This window comes from Oreochromis niloticus, linkage group LG13 (genome assembly GCF_001858045.2).
Source record: "Oreochromis niloticus isolate F11D_XX linkage group LG13, O_niloticus_UMD_NMBU, whole genome shotgun sequence".
NCBI classification, from domain to species: Eukaryota; Metazoa; Chordata; class Actinopteri; order Cichliformes; family Cichlidae; genus Oreochromis; species Oreochromis niloticus.
Window position 1 is genome coordinate 16440829 of NC_031978.2, and position 23029 is coordinate 16463857.

The 23029-nt window shown below is 41.7% G+C and overlaps 1 protein-coding gene across 3 annotated transcripts in view; it reads right to left on the reverse strand.

Moving 5' to 3' along the window:
• The window catches only part of dlg5a (discs, large homolog 5a (Drosophila)), a 38463-nt gene that overhangs the window by 11321 nt on the left and 4113 nt on the right, over nucleotides 1–23029 (reverse strand). Inside the window, exons 2-22 of one of the 3 annotated variants that reach the window (XM_025897513.1) lie at nucleotides 15774–15842; nucleotides 14327–14501; nucleotides 13649–13792; nucleotides 12683–12866; nucleotides 10981–11240; nucleotides 10549–10861; nucleotides 9744–9974; nucleotides 9169–9353; nucleotides 8930–9055; nucleotides 7688–7820; nucleotides 7405–7532; nucleotides 7143–7318; nucleotides 6946–7049; nucleotides 4691–4783; nucleotides 3409–4464; nucleotides 2816–2936; nucleotides 2563–2707; nucleotides 2053–2186; nucleotides 1847–1936; nucleotides 1092–1260; nucleotides 479–556 (exon numbers count right to left, since the gene is read on the reverse strand). In XM_025897513.1, the coding sequence (XP_025753298.1) occupies nucleotides 479–556; nucleotides 1092–1260; nucleotides 1847–1936; nucleotides 2053–2186; nucleotides 2563–2707; nucleotides 2816–2936; nucleotides 3409–4464; nucleotides 4691–4783; nucleotides 6946–7049; nucleotides 7143–7318; nucleotides 7405–7532; nucleotides 7688–7820; nucleotides 8930–9055; nucleotides 9169–9353; nucleotides 9744–9974; nucleotides 10549–10861; nucleotides 10981–11240; nucleotides 12683–12866; nucleotides 13649–13792; nucleotides 14327–14501; nucleotides 15774–15816 (4088 nt within the window). In that variant the 5' untranslated portion in view covers nucleotides 15817–15842. The remainder of the gene's footprint in view (nucleotides 1–478; nucleotides 557–1091; nucleotides 1261–1846; nucleotides 1937–2052; nucleotides 2187–2562; nucleotides 2708–2815; nucleotides 2937–3408; nucleotides 4465–4690; nucleotides 4784–6945; nucleotides 7050–7142; nucleotides 7319–7404; nucleotides 7533–7687; nucleotides 7821–8929; nucleotides 9056–9168; nucleotides 9354–9743; nucleotides 9975–10548; nucleotides 10862–10980; nucleotides 11241–12682; nucleotides 12867–13648; nucleotides 13793–14326; nucleotides 14502–15773; nucleotides 15843–23029) is intronic. The other 2 variants (XM_025897511.1, XM_025897512.1) reach the window with 2 other exon arrangements.

Here is a 23029-nt window from a genome sequence, read left to right on the forward strand (position 1 = left end):
TGCATAACATACATACTGCAGACTAAAGGGTGACTTGGCTTAAAAACCAGCAGTGCACACATGCATAGTGACTATGCTGTTATCATAGAGCATGAATGCTACATGCACCCTGCTAGATTCAAATGGCTTTCTGACATGGAGAGAGATATGGGTGGGGCACATAAACAACACCAAACCTTTGAAGTTGAAAGTGTATCTAATCAAGAGTTCTGTGTCCTCAGGCACAAATCACACTGCTGCATGCAAACAACCATCTGTCTCAGAATTACACAACTCTTGGGGTGGGTTTCAAAAAAAAAAAAAAAAAAAACAAAACCTTTTTTTGCATTCCATATAGTCCACATAAACCTCACAAGCCTTTCTGGCCCTCCTTATTTTCTACCCAACTATTACATGTTGACAACATGGGCTGGGGAGAAGGCTGGGGGAAGGGGAGGGGGGCATATCCTTGTTTGTATCACTGTGAGAGGGAACAAACCTGAGGCTCCTGAGAGAGGAGAACCTCGGCCTTGCAGCCAGAGGAATCCTTAGAAAAGAGCGATTACGGTAAAGAGATCTGGAAGTGGAGGGTTGCAGAGAGGCAGGAGGAAGATAAAGAGGAAAATGGAAGACAGATATCATACAGAGACAGTAACATGTAAAAGAGTGGTGTTGGTTATAAAATATGTGACAGGAAAGTTAAAAGATAGAAGATTCCAACAAAACATTTAAAAAAAACAAAAACAAAAAAAAAAAAAAACACACAGCTTCTTTGAAAAACAGCAAACCATATTACCATTTGGAGTTTTAATAGGATTTCAATCTGAATTTCAATGGAGGGATTGCACAGCTGACCATGATGGACCTGTTGCCTGGCAACACCTTTTGAAATAGCCTCAAGGAGGATCCTTGAGGGCAGACACAGGCTATATAGTACCAGCTTCTAATCATCATTCATCCAACAACTACACCACTCGGAGGGAAATTTTTGCAGCATCTCAGCAGACGCTGCAAAAAATCTCTCAACAAGATGGTCACACACAGTTAGCATCTTCTATGTTCCCTTTAATTTAATTTTCTTTATAATGTGGGAATAGTTCTCTCCATCATACCTGTCTTTCCTGCGCTCTCCTATTGGCACAGGGCTGACTGAGATCCGAGGTAAAGTAGAAATGGATCCTTGCGATTGGCTGCTGGCAAATGAGGAAGTCTCCAGATTGAGTGGTGATTGTGGAGGCGTGATGAGGCTGGGACTGCTACACTCGGAATGCGAGAGGGAGCCTGGGTTTAGGTAAAGAGGAACAGAAAAGAATAAGGACATTCCTAAAATACACACTGAAATATGAAAACTTCAACTTCATAGCATTTTCTAAACCTGCCAGAAAAGATTATTAAAAACCTAAATTTTCTCCTCAAATGCACCAACCTTCATTTTTTATTTTTTGATTTGCCTCATGCAAATGGAAGTTTGACATTTTGAATCAGAAGAAAAATTATTCTAGCAACGTAAGGAGAGTATTTGGATTAATCACTTAGATCTGGATGTTATTCTTGTGTCTAAACACAATTTGACTACTGATCCACATGAACCCAGAGGTGATAAGCAAACCACTTACTGATGACACAAACTGGTAAGGAGTTTTTTGCTTAGGCAGTTTAACCTTAGTTTAAACCTCTATAAAAACACTGAACTAACCAAGCTCAACAATAGTAAAGCAGACATTGAAAACAATACAAACAAACAAAATAAATAAAATAAAAAGTCTGTGGAATTCTGCTCCCTTGCAGTTTGATCTGAGAGACTTCAATAGTCATACTTTAACAATCATTTGGTGTGATGACTGTATTTTACCAGCAGGCACAGTACCTCTGTCTGAGCCCAGCATGGAGCGCGGGTAGCGGGGAGTAGAGGGGATTTTGATCCTCTCTGTGCGGTACTGAACATTATTGGAAGAACCTGTCAGAAGCATGAGAAGGATAAGACACGAAAATGAATCCAGAAAGAAAAAGTGGTGTTGAGCTTTGGGGCTGCAGATGTGTGCATGTGCGTGCGTGCGTGGGTGTCAGACTGACCGAGCCGTGCACTGGATGGCAGTGAGTTTGTACCGTGTGAAGCTCTGCTGCTGCGTGATGATGAGGATTCGGAGAAGTCATTGGAGCGTTTCTGCTGGCTCAGGTCCAGGCTCAAACGACCCTGGTGTTGTGGGCTGCACAGGGAACGAAAACAAGCTTTGAGACCATCATAACTGAACATAGATTCCTTTATTAATTATTTAAGCTGATTTTTACAAATTTTACGAGTTTTTTTGTACAGAGAAGCATGTTTCTTTACTGTATATGACAAAACTTTGAAAACTGTGAGTGGCTGGGCTAAATTGCAACACCTCGATATTAAGGCAAAGCAACAACAGGTAATGTAATTTAACTGTCAGTTTGCCTTTGGGAAGTGGATAATTTTAAATCATTAGTCATAACAACAGACCTCATTACAAAACACTAAACTTCCAGTTAAAGTAGCCTGAAGATAAACCGTCAGTTTTAAAGCTGGGTTCAAGGAAACTGTGAGCATTTAAAGGCTATAACCTGGTGTGGGTGTGCTGGTGGCATATCTGGGATGCGACAGATGGACAGTTGCTGGTATGAACACGGTGACTGCGCACGGTGTACACAGGATTCCTCATTACGGCCGTCACAGCAGGGCAAGGTGACAGTCCACGGTGGGTGGAATCTGCCAATTACGCACATTCACACACAACCATTTTATAGACGCTGGAATCTGTGATTATCCTGAGAGCACATAGAGACCGACCTATGCTTCAGCAGTCTGCAAACTTACTCGGAGGTAGGGATCCACCGTAGACTGTGGGGACAAAGCCGACACTGTGTCTATGAGAGCGGCTGGGGGAGGAACGCAGCATGTCCCTGGGCTCTGGTGAATGCTCATCATTAGAGTAGCTCTGTGATGAATGACAGAAGCAAACAGTTAAAAATTAAACAGCAGGGCAAGTACCATATGGCAAGAACGACAACCTGAACATCTCGTAACACTGAAAATAACATTTATCCCCAATGCATTCTCCAGGTATGGTATTTGAGCACTCGATTCTGACTCAGCTTGTACACGGGGTGCAAGGCATCAATCACTCAGACACACTGGCAAGAGGCAAATCCCAGAGGCTTTATTCTGTCTGGGCTGTAAATTCTATTATAAAATGGAAGCTTTGGCCCACCGGGATGATTTGAAAGGTCCCATTTTGAATTTTCCCTCAAATACATCATATTCTCTGCATTACAAAGGCTTCTAATCAAAACTACCCCGGATTGACTGAGGGTGAAAGCAAAAGAATATTTTATGGGAAAAGCAAAAAACAAATGTGACTCAAACTAAATGCACTTTTGCACCTCTGAGCACCTGAACTTTCAACTCACTTGGAAGGTGGGAAGAGTAATGGTCTGAGGGGTCATCCTACGTCGAAGGGCAGGGGCAGATTTAGGGCGTGGCCTCTTCACCTCTGGCTCCTCCCCTCTGGTACGACCAATGTCCTCATCACAAGACTTCCGTGAGGTGAGGACCTTGCCTTCCAGGAAATAGTGGTTTCCGTTCCTGTCCCTTTCTCGCTCACTCCTGTCTCTGCACTCGCCTGCTGCCATGGAGATGGCAGCCTCTCCCTTGCCGTCAGAGGTGATTGTGCAGTCAGAGGCAGAGCTGCTTTGATGTTTGTGTTTGAATTTAAAGGAGTCGCTGCGAGTGGGTGGGGTTGGGGGAGTTGGGGTAGGGGTTGATGAGGAGGAGAGGGACTCTGTCTTTGAAGGTTGTGGAGAGTGAGAAGCTGCTGCAGCAGCCACTGCTGCAGTCTGATTGGCTGCCATGTACTCCATCTTAGTGGAAGGTGTTTCGGGGCGTTTGAAAGTGTCTGGGTCAAAGATGGACTTCCTCTGCTTGGGTGATTTGTAGATGGAGAGTTGGGTGGCTGCAGAGACTGGACTAGTGTCTCTAGTATCTGGTGCGACCGACATACTTCCCACTATCATTTTTGGCCACGTGCCGCCACTGTGCTTCTTCTCCATGGCTGCATCCATGGTGATGCAGTCTGCAGGTGAAACTGGCTCAAAGGGCAAAGAGGAAGGCGCTTTTGTGTAGGGACAGCACTCTTGGAAAGCACTGGGCCCATACCGACCATTTCCCAAGTCTGAAGATGGCCGAAGGCTGGTGGCATGGAGGGATCCTGTGGAGAAGGGCCTGCTGATGTCACCATACATGTCATCAGATTCACCTCTGACCTTTTTCCTCTCCCCAGAAATGCTGCCTGTGCTAGCGCTTCCAACATCTGGGCAGAAAATGTCAGTCTGTGTCGAGCTGTTGTGTTTGAGATTCCGACTGTTCCGAGAGTGAATCTCCGACAGGTGAATGCGCCCGTTTGACTTCTCTGATGACTCGCGCAGACTCTCAAAAATGTTCTGGCCTGATGTGCTGTGAGGGAAAAACTGTAGAGAGAGCAGTGGAAGGGATTAACCACACCCAGTAAACAAACTTACGTTTTTTAAAAGAATACACTGACAAACAAAATGAGTCCGTTTTCTCAGTTCTCACAGACCACACTGTTGAATTTGTAAACCTGCTATGTAGGGCACACAGCAGTAGAAAAGAAAGCTTTTAAAAACTTTCAGTCAGGCTGTCAGAGTTCACAGAGCGAGATGAATACTGGCCCACCTTCATAAGAGAGAGGCTGAGAGAGTCCCTGCAGCTCCGCAGCAAAGCCTCACACTCTGTCACAGACTTGTTATCCAGAGCAATTCCGTTTATCTGCAGAATGGGGAAAAACACTGGAAATAAAAGCAATGCACACTTGTCTTTCCTTATATTCCCCCGATGCGTTTGTACATCTTGGGTGGCAGTATCGCTATAACAGATACACATCTATAAACACATACAGGTGACAAATCTCCTAAACATGAGATTCCCAGGCTCCGAGATGTGTCATATGCTACTGCGGTGGGAAAACCACAAGAAATCTAGGCCAACACATTTCAGTCTCAACAACCCCCCACACTGCAGTCTGCACATTCCTTTAGAACAGACGCGACCTGAGAGGATTCTCCAAAACACAAACAAGGTCAAAGATACTGAAGAGCAAACTGGGTACTTTATTACAGCTGAGATTTAACATAAATTATGTCCTGAAAGAACATTATGCCTGAACCTAGAACAAGCAGGGGGAAGAAACCTTCAGTTCTGATCTTTAGAGGCTCAGTAGCGGGCATTCATTTGCATTTTGTGCTTATTTCACCTCCAGTTCAGCACACTCTTTTTTTTTGCAAATCCAACTACGCAATCATTAAGTCATGTTAAAGAGATTATTAAAAAAAAAGAGACAAGGCAGTCGAATCTAAATGGGAATTCTGTAACATCAAGGTTGCTCATGGCCACAAAGAGCCAAAGAACCACCAAGGTGAGAAACATGAGCCAATCGTGTTGTTGCGCTGAGACTTGTAAACAGATTCATCGCAGTTTCAACTGTGTGGTGGCAGGTGTCACTCATTGTACCTCTTGTATTTTTGGCTTACTTATTCATAATGTGAACGAATTTGCATTTATTCGGTGGGATGAGCCAAAGCAATGAGCAACAAAGTACCTGTTTGTATGTGCAGTTTCGGCACCTTTATAATATGGAGGAAGAAGCTTTCCAAACCTTAATAATGAGGCAAAGGCACCAAATTTTCAAAGAATTTTTAAAACCAGTTTTGAATGGTTATAGTTTGACCCCTGAAATAAAATGCAAAGCTCTCTTTTCCTCTCATAAACGGGTGACATTTTCACTCAACACAAGTCCCAAAGTGCCCAGATTTGTTTCTGGAAGCACTTCAGTCATTTATAACCCGACAAGCTAATGTTACAGATCACACATGGCTAAGACAACACATGATATACTGATAAAAGATATAACACTTACTATCATTTACTGTGGCTACAACAAGGTTAGTTTGACGAAGCTAAATAAGACGTGTTTTATAAAAACCATTACACACAAAATCACAACAAACCACAAATTTTGCATTTTTGTAGAAAATTCGTCCTCAAAAATAAGTTGTAAGTTATGGGTTCATCCACTTCTCATGAGAAGGCAGCAAGCAGTAGGCAGAAGTTAATGGTTTGATGCAGGAGTTGAAGCTGTAATGGCCCACTTTCATGCATATTTCAGGATGTCAGTGGGGCAATTTGAACTCTTGTTAGAAGAGTTGGGAACATATCTGAGGAGGCAGAGAAATAATTTCAGACAGCCGATTGTCCCGGAGCGGTGACTAGCTCTGTGTCTGAAGTAAAATTGTATTATTAAAGTGGTAGACATGTTGCCAAATAGAGTGGTCTGATTGGTCAGATCTGTTTATTCGGATTTGAAAATTTAAAAATCCTACTGCAGATTTGTCCAGTTAAACGACATGGTCAAAGTGAAGGGGTGCATTAAGAAAATATTTTTAACCCACTAAATATTTGCGCAGATTTTACGTGCCTGGTGTGTTAAGTTCTTTAAGGGTGATGCACATGTTTAGTGATTCTATTGAAACAAACCAGGGATCTAAGAATTCTGCTCCTGCTGGAAGATTAGCATTAAATACAAGGCCGCGTTTCCATCTCCTTTAAAAAATCCGATTCACAGTTCAATTTCTGACACGTCTCTCTTCAGTTCCCCTCTGGGGTGAGTATACTGCAGCTATGTGCTTGGAGACAGCTCCACATACCACTGCAGAGCTCCAAGTTTTTCAGGATTTAATCAAAAGAGGAGACTTCCCTCCTTCCACTTCACACCCACAGCCAAATCCCACCTTATCTACTTTTGGAGTGTGGATACTGAAATGGATCAAGGGCTGGATTAGAAACCCAAAGAAACCTCTGAACTGCAGTGTGCCAGGAAGGGAGTATCAGAAAAATAGAGAGAGGGGATTTCATAGAAGCTGAAACTAACTCACAGCAATAAGTCTGTCTCCAACTGTGAGAGAGCCCTCCCTGGCTGCTGGACTTCCCTGGACAATGGCAGCGACAAACACTCCACTTTCCAGACCAATGCCACTGTCTAAGATACAAAAGACAAAAAGAGGTTGATAAACAAGGAAAATCTAATCATCTATATAAATATTTCAATCCAGTTATAGAGACAGTATTATACCTTTGTGTCCCATAAGGTTTATATGAACAGGAGTGACCAGCCTTCCTCCTAGAGACTTCCTCCTTCGTACCACCATATTGATCAGTCCTCCGCCATTAAGAACAGCCTTCACCACCTGCTTCCTGTCCTTATTGGTCAGGTCCATGTCATTAATCTTCAACAGCCAATCATTCACTCTAAAAACAGAGAACAAAGGGTGAGGTATTTAATAAAGCATTAATAAAGCCACATAAACGGGATCTCTTCTTGAGGCAGCTCATACCTTAACCTTCCATCTGCGATACTTCCTTTGTCCACCCGTGTAACAAAAATGCCACAATCTCCTGGTAAATATGGATCATTTACCCCCTCTGCAATATCAAACCCAAGCGCCTTCAAATCCATGTCATCCTGTGAAGCCAATAACATAAGTGTCACTTGGCTCGTTCTGAAAAACTCATTTTAATGCCATCATGTTTTGACAGATCTTAGAGGTCTGCTGGCTCTCAGGAGATTAGCATGTGACCAATTCAATCTCAGCAATAAGACCTGACCACTACTCTTACCCTGTCCTTCTCAAACTCCACCACCTCCGTCTCCCACTCCAGGGAGTCTGTGTCAATGGCTGAGTCATGAGAGCTGTGGGCCATTAACTGACAGAACCGGGCCTCCTTCTCCAGCTGGCTTTCCATCTTCTCCCTTAATAAAGGCAGACATCACACACACAAAGTCAAAGGTTAGTCACTTGAGGAAGGATGGCAGAGACAAAAAGAAAGAGCAGGGGAAAAAAAATAAATAAATACAGCCTGGATGAAAAGGCAGTCGCATCTACAGATGCGCAGAATTTTACATATTTTAATCTTCGTGTCGGTCTCGAGCTTTGTTTCAAAACATCTGACGTGCTCTCATTCTTACAAACACTTTCCATTTAGAGGTCCAACAAGTTCAATTTAAATTTATTCCAAGAAAAAAAAAAATCTAAAAGTAGATTGCACACAATGCCACACTGTCAGCAAGATATATGGTGTCCTACTGAGGCATGCCTTAAGGGTGGCAGTGACATTAAAACCCCAATTGTACATCAGTCTCTGCTGAGGATAGAGGAACAAACTCAAAGTCACTGTATGGTGCATACTCTATATAGGGAAAATGTTAGATTACTAGTTAAAGAATAATTGGATACAAGCACCATACATTACAAGTGGTTATAGTTAGATAATGTTAGGATTAAATTAGCAGATGGGAAAGAGACTCGGCTTTCCCCAGAATCTACCCTCCAGCCTGGAAATCGCAACCCTCATGCAGGGCTCTGACACATAATGGTTGCTATACACACTTTTGCCAGCAGAGGGAGCCTCTACATGCATTATAAACACAGTCACATGAAGGGCCTCGAAGACAGCGAGACAAAATGTGTGTGTTCAAAACACTGACGCTTTCCGGGATTACACTTTAATCTGGGTGTGTGGAAATGTTGCCAGAAACACAACTGCACTACACCATGTCTCCAAAGGCTGAATGTCACAGCTTATGCCCAGCCAAGCCACACACTGACTACAACAGCTTACAGAGACAGCACAACACACACACACACATATACACAGCTGACTGAGTAGAGGCCATGTTGTTTGCACTTGCTGAAATGCAGAAGACCTTTCCACTTATTCCTTATGAGTCTTTATTGGGATTCAGCTTTTATGAAACAAATAGAGAAGAAAGTTGGAAATGTTGGAATATCATGCAGTGAGGGAGTCAAACAAGAGACTTCAGAGCTGACAGCAGCTTTTAAAACCATGGTGAAGACTCACTTTAGTTCTTTAAGTTCTCGCAATGTGTCGTTCTTCTGTTTTCTCATATCATCCAAATTACGCAGGGCATCGGCCAGATCGCTGACTGCCCGGTCCCTTTCTCGCCGCAGGTTGTCACACAGAGTCCTATAGAAAGGAGAGAAGGGAGATTGTGAGTAATTAGTTTATTGGAGAGGGAGATCGACTACAGACCCTCTCAGCTTTGCTAAAAGTCTTTTAAAACCCATAAACGCACTGACCTTATGCTTTCCCTCTCCGCCACTATTTTGTCTCTCTCCTGGAAGGCCCAATCCCTTCGACATTTGGCCACCTCAGCTTCCTGTGTGGCCTCCTTCAGCTCCTGGGACATCGCTTCATACTGTTTCCTTAGCATCTCGATCTCTTTATTGGCTCGTTCCATGTCCAAGGTGGCAGAGTCTTGTTTCTAAGAACATTAAGAGTACATGAAAAAGATTAATTTCATAACACACTACGTCTCATTTTTCATCTTAAGTATTCTAAACAATAGTCCATTACAACAAACCAAGTACTTTTCATGTATATAACGCTGCACAAGGACTATTTAAATGGCTGCTTAGTGGGTAGAAAGAGACGCTTTTTAATCATACATTTTGGTTTATACTGAATTACATATCATGGATCTAGGAAGAAAGGGCTAGATGTAAGTGCTTGGCTGCCTTTTGAAGAAAAGAAAAAAAGTTGGGAAATTGGTTCACAGGCTACACCAGTGATAGTATATGGTATAAAGAGGACACCACAATAAAGACGTCAACAGATGCTTCCTGAGATTTTATGAAAGAGCGGTGACATTTACTTGTCTGGCTTGATAGTACTCTCTGAGCAGCTGATCCCTTTGAATGATGGCCTCTGTCCTCTCCTTGCGGGCCACATCCCTCTCCTCCCGGACCGTCTCGATGTCTTTGCAGGCCTGGCTCAACTCCTTCTGGGCCTCAGCTTTGTCCTTCACCTCATGGCAATATTTCTCCAGCAGCTCATTCCTCTCGCAGATGGCCCTGTCACGGTCCACCAGTGACGAGTTCAACTCCTATCCCAGAACAAAAGGCAAAATAGAATGAGGGCATCTCAACACAGTGAGTCATTAATATGATGTGAAAATATTGTTGGGGGTCTAATGCAGAGTGATCTGATACTAGCTTCAAATCCTTTTGCAGTGTTCAGAAATAGCCTCCAAAAAGAAGGCAGCAGAACAAAACCATTTGTGTGTACAGTGTGAGAAGGTGTCTAGTGATCAACCGATGATGCAGATGTGCAGATTTATAGATTTTGAAGGTTATGGTGAAAGTAGAGTCAATTCGGTTTTATTTAGAAAACCAAAATGATCTCAAAGCACTTCACATAGTAAAGCCAAGACCTTCAGTATTGCAATAAGAAACCAGTTGCATTTTGTTAGCCTTGGAAGCAGCTTGGCTTAATGTTTCCCCCATTCCAGGCTTTAAGCTACACTAGATGGTTGCTGGCTTCAGCTTTACCATGACAGAGGTATCAGTCTTCTCATCCAGTGCTCCTTTCTTAGAAAATAAATATAAAAGAATAAAAAAATAAAAGACATATACACCTGACCATATGCTGTTGCTTTAACGTGTTTTAAAGCACGATACCTGTCTGAGAGCCTCCAACTCTTCACTGGCCACCACCCTCTCTGATGAAGTGTTTTTCAGTCGAGCCTCAGCTGCCTCCAGTTCAGTTTGCAACTTGTCCACCTCCTTGATCACCTGGTCCCTCTCGCTCATGATGAGGCGATATTCGTTAAACACAGAGTCCCTCTCCTCCTTGTACTTCTCGCAGTCCTTGGCCGACTTCAGCTGCAAGTTCTTGTAGCGCGTCACCTCTGACTGCAGCCGCTCCATCTCTCTCTGCAGTTCCTTGTTCTGAGCTGAGGACTTGTTCAGCTCCTGCTGCACTGAATCAAACCTGGGAGAGGGGAGAAATGCATGTAGTCTGAGTACAGCACTAACCCTACTTTGACTCAAACAGACAATTTAGTTTTAACCCTTTTGTGTGTTTTTTGTGTCACGTAATGATGCTTTCACCTCCTCATTGAGGTAGAGTACTGCTGCTGGTAGTGCATAGCTGAGTCTCGCTGTTTGAGCAACGCATCCATCTGCTTCTGCAGCCTCCGGTTCTCCTCCTCTGCTTGCTCCAGGCGGCTCAGGTCTGTGTTGTGGTTAGCTACCTTCTCACTGTAACGCTTGCTCAGGGCATCATACTCCTTCTTTACAGCCTCCAACTTCTCCATAGCAGTATCGTACAGCTTATTTAATACCTCTGATGAGCCCTTCTCGCTCATTACCTGGTAACAAAAAAATGCATACAAAGCAATTAGCATTGGTCAAAATGTTAATACCACAAACCTGTATGTACTTGTTGTGCCCCACCTTAGCAGCAGATGGCGTTAATGTGCGGACAGGAGTGTAAGTGCAAAATAATCTGTGCCCACTTAAAAAACAAACAAACAAACAAAAAAACAGATTTTATAAGGGCAAGTTTATTTCTAGGACTGCAGTTACTTACTTAATTAAAGACAAATGACTGGCCAGCACAGTTAACTGTTTTAAGCACAGTGTGCCCTTCAGACTGCACTACTTATTCTCTTTCATTTCTGCAGGTCTTGCTGATATAGTCTTCCAGATTCCCAGAAGAGCTTCTGTGACCCGAAGGCTGTATTGACCTCTGTAAAAGCACACGCTGCAAATGCACCGATGTGATCGTTACGTTGTTTGGGTCAGAGTGCCCTTTGCCCAAGCCAAGCCCTTTTCTTCTGTGTGTGCCCTTTTCAGAAATGCTCTGTGTGCATTTCCCTCTGCTTGGCTGCTCTGTGCTTGCAACTACTGCAGTGTCCCCATGGGTACTGTGTAAGACACTACTTCACAATAGTACAATATGGATCACTGTCCCCTTTTGCTCTTAGAAGAAAGTATTCAGTACATAAAACACAAGAGGAAATACTGTCTGACATCCCAAAATATATGAGGTGCGATCAAAAAGATAAAAAATTAAAATCTGTGGCTGCCCCTGAGAAATGCAAGAACTGAATCCTGTTTAAATCTGATCACTATCAACTTTGATATAGTCTCCTCGCTAAGCAAGAACTTCCTGGGAAATCATGTTTTCCCAGCACATCTAACACCATCTCCAATGTGCACGTTCTCTTATACACAGTTTTATTTAGGAAAAGAAAAAAAGATACAGAGTCATGTGTGGTCAGTAGAGTTGGGGGAGAATGATTATAGTGTTGGTGCAGGAAAAAGACTGTACATTAACACATTATGAGCACAGACAGCTCATGTAATTTAGCACAAACGTTTGTCATTAAATGCCTCAGGACGTTACGGTAGAACGCTGTGTTAACTGACCCTTGGTGACTAATTCACTGTGTACAATCCTGTGAGTGTCAACAACAGCACCAAGCACGGGTTTGGTCACACTGTGGCCTTTACGTCTGTGCTCTTGCACTTGAGTTTCTGTTTATAGCAGCACACCCAAATCCCACAACCAATGACTGTCCTTTAGGAAAGCTACCGCTCACACCTTGCAGCACGAGCATGAGCACACTAGCCTCACATGCTTTCAGAAAGATTACAAATATGTGGTGCCTTAGCACAGGAACAAATATTTAGATGAAAAATCAGTTTGGTTTTACATATATGCAGGCCCCACCATCTGTGCCACGTCACTCAATCTCTAATATAACATCTGGACAGCAACAGCAGTGCATCTGTGACCGCGTTATACCTGCTGTTGCTGCAGCCGAAGGTCCGCCAACTCTTTCTGGTCTTGACTGTGCAGTCGTTTGAGCTCCTCACAGTTCTGTTTTAGGTGGTTGTGCTCCCGGACAAGTTGGGCATTGTCCCTCCTGAGTGTTTCCATCTCCTCCTTCAGCTGTGCCTGGTCACCTAAGACACGGCTGTGCAGCATGCTGGAAAGAGGAAGCGTGAACATACATGCACATAAAAGCAGACACAATGAGTGGACGAGCAAACATACAGAGCAGAAGGCAAACTTTGATTAGATTAGGTAAGAGGATATGCAAGTACATGCAATATGTAAAACTAAAATATTATTTATTCTACATTATCTAAAATTTGTAACCAAAGTTTAAACTGATTGAGAATAAAATTAATAAAAAAAATATTTACTCAGAGTAGAAGTTGTGAATGTATTGTTAAATCGTATTAGGTAAAAGCACACAATCATTAATGATATTAATTTACTTGCTTAGTAATCTAGGTGTGGAAAATATAAAAATATTGAAACACATGTTCTGCCTCTGTGCTCCAGAAAGCTATGAGGCTGAAAGATTCAATCATATAAATGGCTCTATTTTCCAAGCTTTTAAAACCATGCATGTTTTTATTTTGTAGTGCCAGTTCCCTTTAAACGTGAAAGCCGACTGTAGCTCCGAGGGATGTTCTTTCAGTCGGGTTAACTACAACACCATGCAAGTGTTTGTTACAGCTGCAGTAAAACAACGCAATAAAACTTGATTATTTCAATGCTGAAAAGCAGCAGATTGCAGAATCTCATCCCAAGCTTGTTTATGTTTTCATTTTAACAACGGTTCTCAACACACAATTACCACCGACACCAAATGGAAATCTAAGCAACTGATAAGCACAACCAACATAACAAAGATACATATGACAACAGAGTCCTTCATCAACAACAAGAAAGACAAAACAAGTTGCAAGGAAGACTTACTGGTAGAAGTCGGCCTCCTTCACAGCTTCCTCGCACCTCTTGAGTGTTTTAGTATGCTGGTTCTTCAGAGACTGCAGATCTGCCATGGCCCCAATGCACTGACTTTTTAGACGCTCATAGTCATGACTGGCTTTGGAATTTGGCCTTAAGAAGAAAGGCACCAAGGAACCAAAATTTTATTACACAAGCCTTGAATGATAGCGTGCCCAAACATATCGCAGATAAAAGAGCTGACCTTCTCTTTGTACAAAAATGCATAGTACTGGCATGTTTAATCCTAATAACAACACTTTAAAACTATGCGTGCATATAGGCATTTTAGCCTTGGTATCATGTGTTGCAAAGGAAACATCTTGTTTCTAGAGCACATTAAACTTTATTAAGCCGTCAGTGTCAATGTGCTCTCTCTGCAAGGCAAGGTCAACATTTTCCCAGACAGGTGAGAATTATTAAACATGGCAGCCAGCACTGAAGACAGCCAAGAGAGAGTAAACAATACCAGTGGAGCTCTGCTGATTCAAAGAGCAATGAATCCCAGATTTGATGAAAAGGGAGGCATGAATAACAACACTTTTATAGTCATGAGCCAAATTAAAAAGTGTTACCAGGAGGTAACAAGAAACAGTGACAACAACAACAACAACAACAGCAACTTGGCAAACAGGCCAAGATTTGCACCTGCAGTCGTCGAAGGTGGTCCCAGGCGATGCCAACGCCAGACGCTTACGAAGCTCATCCCGCTCCCTGGTCACCTGGCGGAGCTGCAACAAGATGGTGTCCAGGTTGTCACTGGAATGCCGGTTGTCATTGATAGCTGGGGGTGGGGAGGATGCTTCACCATTAACAGGCGAACCTGGAACAGTAAACACATTACTGAGAAGCCTGTGACCATTTATCACACACTGGATTGTTTTATCTCGTAAATTTTTTAGCATTAAGAAGTTGCCTAGAGGATTTTATTTATTTTCGGCCCCGAAAAGAGTCTTTAGCGAGAGACAAAGCACGAAGGAGTAGGATTGTGAAAATGATTCCTTTCTAGTTTTGTTCATTTCTTCAGGTATAATAGATTTTTTTATGATCAAATTAAGAAAATGTACAGATTTCTGTCAAATAAAGACACACAGACATCATTTCCTGCAAGATCACAGATCGTGTTTACACACAGTGTCACCCTCAATGGTTAATTCCAACCCAGGAAAGAAACAGACATACAACTGTCCAGACGTCACTGAATGCATTCCCTTTTCTGTGCCTCAAAAGAACATCAAATTTAAACATTATGACCCATCCAGAATGGATACTTGGTCAGAGTGTGCTCCCAACTTTAGAATTAGGAAGCAAAAGTCCCATCCAGCTGTGAGGGCAGCACCTGGTTGTTTTGAAATCCCTTTATAATATGCCAGGGGTTTTTCCTGAGACGCTTTGCAATAAAAGTTGGTGGAAATTACATTCGATTTAAAAGACTACACCTTTTGTAATGTCAGATGTAAAAAAGGGAAAAAAATGAAAGGTTTGTGCTGTATCTCTGGTATTTTCTTAACAAGGTCCCCAGAGATTTATCTTTAATCAAATTAAGCCACATGTCTACATGAATGCCTGCAATACAAATCCACTGAAATCTTGTTTTTATAATTCTTGTTTTATTGAAAAACATGTTCTTAGATTTCAGATTTTTTTTTCTTTTCTTTTAAACTGAGTATCACTGACACAGTGCCACATAGATCGAGTCTCATAAATCATGTATACACCAACAGAAGTCACGTTCTGTGTTGTTTTCCTTGAACATAATCCCCAGATTTCCTGCCCTGGTTCATGTTTCATCTTTGAGTCATTTTTTTTGGACCTTTTGGAGGTTTACGTAACACAGCTGAGTCATTTGGACCTTTGTCAAGCCTAGAGAAAGGAAAACATGGCTTAAGGAACGGGAGATGTGTGGCGAGTGCCCCAATGGTGGGTTTAAAGGAGAAATAAACCGGCTAGATCCTGCACTGTAACGCCACAGGAATTACGCCAATATCAGTGTAAACAGCTTCCCAACAGTGCACTGTGGGCATCATACAGAACCAGTGTGACCTGACATGACAAATAACTTCTTAAAAAAGGCTTCTTGGGTCGTTATACATACCAACACTGCTGAGGGAACTGCTGCTTTCTGAGTCGGAGGGCATTGTGGAGAGAACGCTGTACGTGGAACCTGCCAAGAGAAGCGATGCGGTCAGACTTACAGCACCGACAGAATGATGAACCACTTACACACGAGCCTGAATTAATTGCCAGTAAAATGCCAAATGAAATGAATATTACATAGCCAGCTTCATATTCCCTGCACAGCTGTATTATAAATGCGGTACTGGGTTTATACTTGGAATAATAACTTCAACTCTCCTCCTTAGCAGCTCTATATTATCACTCCAGACCCCTGTCGTCATTAAACCTCCCTTCCCTCACTGTGCACTCTGCCTTGCTTTGATGTATAGTCCCTGTATGTTTCTGCTACACAGGCAGAATGTCACGGCTGAAATGGGATTTTCTCTTTTTATGTCAAGCACATAGAGAGAGTAAGAGAGAGAGAGAGAGAAAGAGAGCAGCAGAGAGAAAATGATTCTCTATCTGAATAGCTATGCACACCGTTAAGCTAGGGGATATTTCACACAGGCTACCACAATCCATAGGAAAGACTCTACAGATCCCCATTATAATGCAAAGTCCCTGCTCCAAAGGGTAACATAAACATGGCTGACAACACAAACTGCATTTTCTTAAAAAACACATCTTTGACTTATTGCAAAATGCATCATCCATCGTCCTCTACAGCTTTCTTAGATTCACCAACTAGTCACTTTTCTACTAAGTTCTTACTTTCCAAATGCTGGACTGTTATCTTCAGCAAAAAGACTCGATCGTTGTGTGTAACAGTCATCTTGCAAATATCATACTGAGTAAACCGTTGCACTAGTATAAACATTCAGACTTATATAATTTTGTATTACTAGTATTTGTGATGAATTGCACAATCTCTAACCTGATATGTAAAATAGATGCTGATGTAGTTGGGGACTGAAGTGTGTTTTTTTTAATACAATATTGATATACAGCAAAATACTCGTATTAGAGAAACTGGAACCAAAGATAATGTTTTGCATTTTCACATGTCTACAACACTAAAACTGTCCTGTCTGCACTGTTAAAGTGGAGGGAAAAAAATGACGCTGCATTAGAGAGAAAAAAAAAAAAAAAAAAAAAAAAAAAAAAAAAAAGCACAATGAAACTGAGATAATACTAATCTGATGTGATAAATGAAAGCCAAACAGAGGGTTTAGGAGAACAAGGGATTGGTAGCTGTCAGCAGCAAGCAATTGACGCCAATAGTTCTAGACCTCCATCTCTGTCCTTGCTTCCCCACTGGGTTTAGCTACAGCTCTGGCTCCAGCCCTCAATGTGTGACAAGGCCAAGCCTAATTAACTATGAGCTCTGTGCGACTGAGCCACTCCATCTTAGGCCCCGCAGACAGAGGAGGGAGGGAGGGGTGCAAAAGAAGAAACATGAAGAAGGCATGGAACAGAGCAGAAAAGATAAAAGGAGATAGCCTAACTAAAGTCGCACAGGCGATAAGGAGGGAGAGAAGTAAGGGGAGAGACTGTGAAAATAGAGAGAAGCAGGGCGGAAAGGCTTTTAATCTGTTCTGACGTTCCCTGATGCTCAACACTTTTACTCCGCGAAGTGCTCGGAGCACACGGCTTTGATTTCATATTGTTCCATCAGACACAATGAGCACCACTGTGGGGTTGCACAGCATTAATTCTCTACAACCCAGCTATGCAAAAGGCTCATGTGCATTTCCGAAGAGGCAACTAAAAGCAACCAAAAGCAACTACTGACTTCTTGAACCCAGTATGTGACGGTTAGGGTTTTATAATAAAACTCATGAGCCAATGGGAGGTAATGTCAGCTCTAAACCTTGAAAAAATACAAATAAAATACTGAACGGAACAAAACCCTCAATTTGTGCTGTTTTTGGCACAAAAAAAGATCTTAAAAATCTAGCTTCTTGGGGCAATCTAAATAAGTAGTTAGGATACATACAGCACAGGTAAAAATTCCCCTTTGCACTCGACTCCCTGGTTCGACTCCCAGCCTGTCAGACCATAGCTGCAGGTGATTTATCTGCCCTTTTTCTAAATAGCATCTAAACCAAGGAAAAGAAGAAAAAAATATCAACATAAAATTCTTTAATATTGTATATATATGTATATTTTAATCAGTTAACTCCATAAGCACCCCAACAACTGTACACCTGATTGACATGAGCCAGCCGTTGATCTGAGGGTCAACAGCACTGGAGTTTTCCTGTAGCTTTTAGACACTGATACCAATTAGCACCAGCCACAACGAGTGAGGCTAATCATTTGTAAGCATGTTCACTGCATCAATAAAACAGACATCCATTAAGGCGGGATAGATCTGATGCTCTACAGAGGTAGAATCCGATTGCGTCTGCCAATAGGAGGCACACAGGACAGATGAGACCTGAAAGATTGCTTTCAGCCTCATAAATAGAAACATGACAGGTTTTATCAGGAGATATTATACACAGGGGTGCACAGGCTGAAATTCTTGACGATTACTAATACTGATATTTAATATAATATTTCAGGCAATGCCAGTATACACTGACTCCACACAAATTCAAAACTGAAGCAATATACCGATATGCCACAGATGGTCTACAGGGTAAACAAATGCCAACAAAAGAGCTGCATTCTGAGGTGAGAATAAAATCCAGTAGAATACCTGACGCAATGGCAACAAAAGACTGTCACAGTCACCTAAATAGGTTAGGAGAATACATGCCATTCCTAAGGGGCTCCGCTTCCCCCCACTTGCCCATCTGCTTCCCTTTAAAAATCAAAAAATGAAAGAAAAAAAAAAATTGGGATAGCTACCAAAAGTTGCTTCAAACAACGAGATTATGTTCTCCAGGACATAAAAGAAGATGGCATATGTTGCCATAGTGAAACTGGATGAGAGGAATAGTCAAAGAGGACAGCATGAGAGTTGGGAGGCTGTTTGAGGAGAGCCTTAATCAAAGAAAGATACAAACTCTGCCTTCTACAGTGGCTGAGACTAAATTATTCATCAATTCCAGAAAATTCTGACAATGAGACCATTTCCCCCTAAAGTAAAGACACACATGATTATCAGTGAGATGGGATCCTTGCTGCTGCCGCTTCAAACCCCCTTATTTTTTTTAGAGCACATAGACAAGCCTTGTTGCTTCTGATTTAAAGCAAGCAAGGCAACTGTGATATTTCAAAGCCCTCTACAGACAAACATTTTGGGGCCACTTGGTAGAGCAGCAGCATTAGCATTCCAAAAATAATACAGTGCGCTTTTCTTTATTAGCCACTGTCAGCTCTTCTCACTGTCAGTGAGCAACAATGATTAAAACAAAGTTGAGGCTAGCAGAGTCTGTGCCCTTTCTCCTTCACTATCCTTAGCTTTACAGCCATTTAACCACAGAAGCACAAACAATAGCAACACTAATAACACGGTTGACAACAACCCACTCGTTTTACAGTGTGCTTAACTGAGGCTGAAGGATGTGTCAGCATTAAGCCAGAGAGCAGAAAGAATGATTTATGCTGGGTAAGCTAGACCTCCGAATGCTGGCCATGTCTCCGCACACAATAAGGAGAAATGTTGTTTAAATTAGCAGTGTACAACCCCCCCATTATATCATGATACTGGTTTGAATTCCTCCACTCAAGTTGCGCACAGCGAGCTAACACGGATATACACACGCTTATGTCCAGACCTCACTGTCCCTACTCGGGGAGCTTCAGAAAGTAGTGTGCCAAACTTCTGGTGAGGCACTGACACCACATGGAAAATTCTGGGAAATGAGCCAGCTCAGCCTTACTACTGAGGTAAAGGATCGATCGTCTGATTTAAAAAGTGTACAATGAGCGTAAACACGAATCTGTCTAACATGACGATGTCATGAGCAAGGATTACTCCACTGCACGCCCACCCACCTTTTTCCACTCAGACTTGAGTCTGCCCTCTAGCATGAGTCAAAACAAAATCTGTTTCACCACCAAGCAAATGGCAAGATCGTCCAAATGCAACCTTATAGTAATCATGGATCCTTGCAAACAGTTTGAAACATTCCCCCCCCAAAAAAAAAACAAAAAAACAAAACAAAAAACGCCAGTGCCATCCATCCCAGCCTATTATGAGCAAACCATAATGTGGCTTCTTTATGCAAAGAACCCTTGCTCAGCATAAATGAGGCATCATTTGTTTTAGATCAGCTTACTCGTGCCAAGGGTTGGGTTAAAAAGAAAAAAGGTGCAAGAAAGAGCCCAATACAGGTTTTTGAGAGGAATGCCGCCACTGATCTAAGGCAATAAATTTCTGTACATACACACAGCCCGATGTCCCACATTGTTTTGTAATTAGCTCCATTTGCAAACTAGCAAGTAACTTATATTGGGAAGACATCAGTAATCCTGCTCTGCTATGAGGCACATTCTGCAAAGTCAGTTTGAATGTAGTGTGAGCTGTCCTCACAGCAAAAGATAATGAATTTTCTATTGCTCATGGTTGTTAACATTTTGAATTGTAGGAAAATTAGCATAGCACTTGATCCCAGAGGTACAATTATAAACATCCTCGTTTCTGCTTGCTATGAAGCTGTGATTAATAAAAACACAACAGATGAGCTTGCCATTGAGTTAAAAGAGGCTACAGACAGTGCTGTTGTCTTGATTTTACCCCAAAATATGGAGAGCAGCATCAGTAAAAGTACTGTGAATATCAGTATCCGTCCAAACCATACCTCCCTCTACCAGTTACATGCCCCAGCAAGTGAAAAAGCCAAAACACTGCCAAAAAGCCAGTTTGCATGGAAAAACCCCACTGCTGTAATTTCAGCAACCTTTGTGATGTTCCCTTCGCGTTTAATCACAGGGCAGCACATGTTGATTCACAAACCATTTTCATTTTGTGTTGAGGTAACTCTGTGATTAAGCCAAACTACCATTTCTTAAAAGGTCAACAAGAGAAAGGAGAAGAAAAGAACATATAATCATTTTTCAGACCTGCAGATGTGGTAGGTAGGTAGGACTTTAACAATTCTGGGCAGGAAAAGCAAATATTCTGCATTGCAGTTCGCTGTGTGAAGCAATTCTGCTAAAGCTTGGTGAGGTATCTAAATAATAAAAGAAAACACCCCACTCCCCCCGAATAATCTATGTAGCTGCTATAAAGTCTTTGGTGATATAAGTGTTTTCTCAAGTTTTCCTTACATGTGCAGAGCCCTAATACAGTGGAATTATTAACAAGTACAAACCAATCCTCAAACTTTCTGTCGCCTTCGTTCTTCTGATATTAAAAGCATATGAACTGATTTAAAAGTAAAATAACAAATCACCAACTAACCACGACTATGCATAATACTTTAGTCTTATCTAATCTTCAATAAGAGGCAGAACCACAAGCAATAATGATTACTATCATGATTATTATAGGTTAGGTTTGACCCAAGATCACGTGACAAAAGAAAGAGACAATACAAGCTGACGGAGAGAAAGATAAGATGCCATAATAGAAACCGAGTAGGCGGAAGAAAAATATAAACAGAGAGAAAATACAGCACAACAAAGACAGAATAGAGGTAAGGATGGTTAAACAAAGAGAGAAGCTATCATTTCCATGACTTCGCGATGCTGGTAAACATTTATATTCTGGCATTTCCTCCACTTTGTGGGGTAATTAGGAAGTGAAGAAACATGTATAAAATGGTAATGTAGTTCTGTTCCACTATACTGCCTCCTGGCTGTTGATCTCGCATTCAGAGTGTCAATAAGCCCACCATCAGATATTAATGCTAGTAAAAGTGGAAAAAAAATACAAATTTTACCCTGTTAGAAACCAATAGAATTAAATTGGAACAACACCACCAGTGACCCAAAGGAAGTGGTGAGGTCAGACTCATTACTGTGCATCTCTGGCTTTGATTAGATGGATTTATTGAGTTAATACTGACAAGAAACCCTATACCATTAAAACTGGTAATTACAACTCAACTAAGGCCCTGAAACTAATGATTTCATTATTTTCTGTTGAATGACTAGATGATTAATTGGCCAAATGTTCCAACACTAATGTCAGTGGCACACTATTAATGTCCTTAAAAGTACGAGGCAGCCTGTCTTGATGGTTATACAGATATACAGCAATTTAAAATCTTCATCTTATTCAAAATTTAAAAAAAAAAAAAAAAAAAAAAGTTTCACGACAGCTGATTATCAAATCTAATTAGCAGTTAAGCCTCGATTATGCTGTGTAACATGTTCCAAAGTAACTAGTTACTGTGATCACATGACATTTTTCAGTTACACCGTAACAATTTACTGCAACAACTTTGGTAATAACAAAACAGTTACAATTATGTTGTTACTGTGTGACTTGCGTTACTGAGGCTCTTCGGTTATCTGCATCACGAGCAGATAGAAAAAGAAAAAAAAAAAAAAAAGATGCCTTTTTCTTCCTGCACATTTACAATCTGCTGACATTAGTTTTTGTGCAAGGAGGAGAATAGACCCTTTATTTTTACTGCGTGAAAAGATAAGAGTATAACAATAAGATAAGAGTGTCCAGAACAGAAACAGGCTGCTAGCACAACATTGTCTCTTTGCAAGCATCTGCACAGATAGCATGCGAACGCAAAGCTAGCGAAGAACCCCGAGTGATGTTAAAGTTGTTAAAGTTAACTGTATGTCAACCCCAAACCAGCAGCTAGAGCCTGATCTTCAGCAGGTAAAAAAGGCAGCGATGGGCAGTCAGGCTTGTAGTAATTTGGCCCCCATTTAATGTCACTTTAGCCTTTGGGGGTTTTTTTGTCAGTTTTGTGTTCCTACCGAAACATTAAATTAAAGATGTGGATGTCGATGTGCTGGGCTGTAGCCCAAGGTTTCTATTGTTAGCTGCATTTATGTGACGATGCATATCAGGTCATGTTAAAAAAGTAATGCAATGAGTAGTGTAACAAACCATCTCCATTAAGAAAAGTACAACATTACTTTCTAGAAAAGTATCAACCCAAGACCTGATGGCCAAGTAGCTGTTCCTGTTATGCTTCTTTGAAATCCACTTGAAGCCCACTGCCTGGGGCACATGCGTACTTGTTGCATTGTAATGGAGATTCTCTGCAGACAAGTCCACACAGTCACAAAAAACAGGCAGGCACACAGACTTTCGCATGGACTGATGCCGAAAATTATGTCACTCAGACCCTAGCGGACTTAGACGAGCACAAATAATCTAGGCTTTAGGTATGTTAATGGCATCCAAGGAAGTGCAGTGACAAGATGAAA